The sequence below is a fragment of the Sabethes cyaneus genome, chromosome 3, assembly GCF_943734655.1.
Source record: "Sabethes cyaneus chromosome 3, idSabCyanKW18_F2, whole genome shotgun sequence".
NCBI classification, from domain to species: Eukaryota; Metazoa; Arthropoda; class Insecta; order Diptera; family Culicidae; genus Sabethes; species Sabethes cyaneus.
The window spans coordinates 244,283,385-244,287,128 of record NC_071355.1 but is presented as its reverse complement, the minus strand read 5'-3'; the positions used below and the strand labels follow the sequence as shown (position 1 = coordinate 244,287,128).

Below are 3,744 nucleotides of genomic sequence, written 5' to 3'. Positions count from 1 at the left end.
CTTAAGCCTCGCTTTAGAGTATCCACAAAGCACTCCGCTTGTCCATTGGACTGCGGATGATACGGAGCGGTGCGTATGTGCACGATGCCAAGAGACTCGCAGAATTCTTTGAATTGGCTGCAAGAAAACTGCGTTCCATTATCGCTGACAATGGTTTCTGGCAGTCCGTACCGAGCGAACGTTTTAAAAAGTAGTTCGATGGTCGTCCTACTGGTGATGGTTGATGTTCGGATGATCTCTGGTCACTTCCTGTAGGAATCGACAATGACCATAAAATACTGTCCTTCAAAAGGACCAGCATAATCCACGTGTAACCGTTGCCAGGGATGACTGGTTTGTGGCCACGACGAAAGTAATGTTTTTGGCGGAGATTTGGCCACAGATGCGCAAGCGCTGCACGACGAAACGAAATTTTGCACATCTTGATCGACGCCGGGCCAGTAGACATGGCTCCTCATCACCGACTTCATCCGCTCTTGACCGGGATGTCCTTTGTGGATGGTCTTGAGTACGGGTTGCCGATACACTTTCGGCACAACGATTCGACCAGATAGCATGAGGCACCCTCGCCCGAGAGAAAGTCCTTCCTTGCGAGCGTAGAACGGACAGAGATCATTATTGACTTGCTTAATCGATTTAGGCCAACCAGTTTGCACGTGTTGAATCACTTCCAGAAGCAGCTTGTCCTTGTTAGTGGCAACTTGAAGGTGTTTGAAAGTGACCGGCAGAGCAGTTAGTGCTGCATTTACGGTGGCAGACACGTCCTCTTCCATTTGAACCGAAGCAATAACGAAATCATCATCTGGTTTTGCTTGCGGGTCAATGAGCCCTAGATAGGATGTCCGCATAGCCAAAATCCTGCGTAGCGACGTGCGTGATATCGAAATCATACGACAGCAGAATGAGGGCCCATCGTTGTAGGCGGTTGGTTGTATGGATTGGTATATCTTTCTTGGATCCAAATACTGCGACCAACGGCTTGTGATCGGTGTGTAGGCTGAATTTTCTTCCATATATGAAGCGATGAAACTTGGTGACACCGAAGATTAGCGCCAATGCCTCCTTTTCCACTTGACCGTAACGCTGTTCTGCTGGAGTTACCGTTCGGGAGGCATGGCACACGACTTTCATGGAACCGTCTGGGTATCGATGCATAAGACACGCTCCGACTCCATGGCTGAATGCATCCGCTGCCACAATCGTTTCGAGGTTAGGGTCGTAGTGTGCAAGCAGCAGATCTGAATGGAGCAAACTTTTGAATTGCTCAAATGAACGTTGGCAGGTCTCATCTCAGTTCCATTTTGAATCCTTTTTAAGAAGTGAATCGAGTGGGCGTCGTAGATCGTGCATGTTGCCAACAAATTTGCCATAAAAATTTATAGCGCCGAGGTATGATCGCAATGTACTGACGTCGTGTGGGGGCGGCATACTACATATCGCTGCTGTTTTGATAGGATCGGGCCGGATCCCTTGATGGTTGATGATGAAACCGAGATAGTGGATTTCCGGCATGAAAAAAGAATACTTTTCAATGCGCAGCGTAAAACCCCACTCCTGGATACGTTCCAGAAGCTTCAAAAGACGGACTCGATGTTCCTTGGCGTCCTTTCCGTGCACCAGTACGTCGTCAAAGTACGTTTCAACTCCTTCCAAACCAGCTACCATGGCGTCGACGATCGTTTGAAACGTGCTGGGGGCAGATTTGACACCCGGTGGCAAGCGATTAAACTCAAACAATCCGCGATAAGTATTGATCGTGAGGTACTGTCTGGAATCTTTGTCGACCGGTATTTGCAAATACGCATCCGATAGATCGATGTGCGAGAAGACTATGCTGCCGGAGAGTTTGGCAAAAATCTCCTCGGGGAGCGGGAGAGGGTGCTGATTGGGCTGAATGGCGCTGTTTAGGCCAGTAGAATAGTCAGCGCACACTCTTACTCTCGGTGGCTGCCCGTTCACTGCTTTGTTACGAACGGCAACGATGGGTGCCGCCCAGTCAGAGAACTCCACCGGCGAAATGATTTCTAACTCTTCCAATCGTTTCAGCTCAGTCTCGATCGGTTCAAGTGCGGCAAACGGAACTGGTCTTTTACCACGGAAGACGGGCTGAACATCCGGCTTCACATAAAGTTTTGCTTCTGTTTTATTGCAGCAACCCAGTGAATCCGAAAACAGTTGCGGAAACGATATTTTCAACCATTGAACGTTGCCGGTTGCTGTCGTGACGTTGTTGCAGACCGTGCTCAGGGGAACGTGCCACAGGTTGAAGAGTTCGATAAAGTCGAGGCCTAGAAGATTGAGATTGTGAACGTTGGTAATAAACAGTTTACCTGAACGATGAACTACTCCCAGCATAACGTCACAATCAATTTCTGCAATGAGCGGTAGCGGTGACCTGAAGCCGTCCGGGCTTGTTGTGAAGGTGGCTTAGTTGATGGTCGTCCGATCCGATTCCAGTTGTCTTCGGTGATGAAGCTGATGTCTGACGCGCAATCTAACTGGAGCTCAATTTTGACCTCATTTATAACCACGGTGACGTATTTTCTCCGATCTCGACCAGCAACTTGTCGAACGGAATAAATGCCTTTTGTTTGTGGGGCTTGTTTCGATTTCCTTTTCTTGCCTGGATTCGATGACACACAGTGGCAATACCCTTCTTTGTGCCCAACAACGTTACAACCACGGCAGCGATGGTCTTGGAAGGGGCACTCACGAACATAGTGGAGCTGTCCGCATTTCGAACACGGCGTTCTCGGTTTATTGTTGCTGTCACTATTGTTACGATGAGCCGGATTGTTGGTCGTCGGTGAGTGTTTAAATGCAGGCTTAGAGACGACTGATTTCTTCGGGTGCTTGATCGGATTGATAGCGTTGACCGATGCCTTCTCGCTTGGGCACTCCACGATTGAAGCGTCTTTCCGAAGGTTGATAATGCGATGACACTCTGTGGTGAGATCGTTGAGCGTCATTGATTTGTTGCCTTCCAGCTTAGCTAGCAGAGCGGTCCGGATCTCAGCATCCTGGGGTGCATGTAGGCCACAAACGTATATTTGAAAGTCCTCGGAAGCTTTCTTGTTAAGCGTGAGGCAGCGGTATCGCTTGCAGAACAGGGATGCGTGTGCACTAAAAAGCTGCTTCAATTTAGACACCGTCTCGTCGAACGAAAAATCTTGTGTGGTCTTCGGGAGAACTTGGTTCATGTACTCCGCATGAGTACTATCACTGAGTTTGCGGAGCAGCAGACGTGTCTTGGCGGCGTCATTGAGTTTACCTGCATCGACCCGAAATGTGTCCTCATGACGGCTGTACCAGTTGTCGAATGTGAGGTTAGACTCGTGATCGTAATGGAATTCTGTCATAGAATTGGCAAGAGATTCTATGCGGGCATCAGTCAATGATGTTCCTGCGGCAGCCGTGGACATTGTTCGGCTCATAGCAAGCTCGGACAAAATCTTCTGCTGTGTACTCATCATTCCGACGGTGACGGTGTGTTGTAGAGCGGACAAACGAAATTTACCGCTTGATCACCGTTTTCGCGGGTTCCACTCACAATCCTCGTCGCCAGAATGTTGCGTATTTAGATGAGGAAAAGAATGGTTTACTACTGACTACACTAAGTTTATTAACAATCAAATACATTAAATAATTAAGATTTAATGGACTACATTTTGTAATCCGAGAATAAGGAATGGTGTAATAATCATTTCCGCTTCGGATGATAGTTGTCAAGACTGCCAACTATCG

At 48.2% G+C, this 3,744-nt stretch overlaps 1 protein-coding gene across 1 annotated transcript; it reads right to left on the bottom strand.

The window, feature by feature from the left end:
• Positions 1-242: 242 nt before the first annotated feature.
• Positions 243-3,470, bottom strand: LOC128741002 (uncharacterized protein K02A2.6-like). The gene is made up of 4 exons (XM_053836577.1): positions 2,714-3,470; positions 1,434-2,288; positions 977-1,238; positions 243-858 (listed from the first exon to the last, which is right to left on the bottom strand). Exons 1-4 carry the CDS (start codon positions 3,468-3,470, stop codon positions 243-245), a joined length of 2,490 nt encoding a protein of 829 aa, XP_053692552.1.
• Positions 3,471-3,744: the final 274 nt, after the last annotated feature.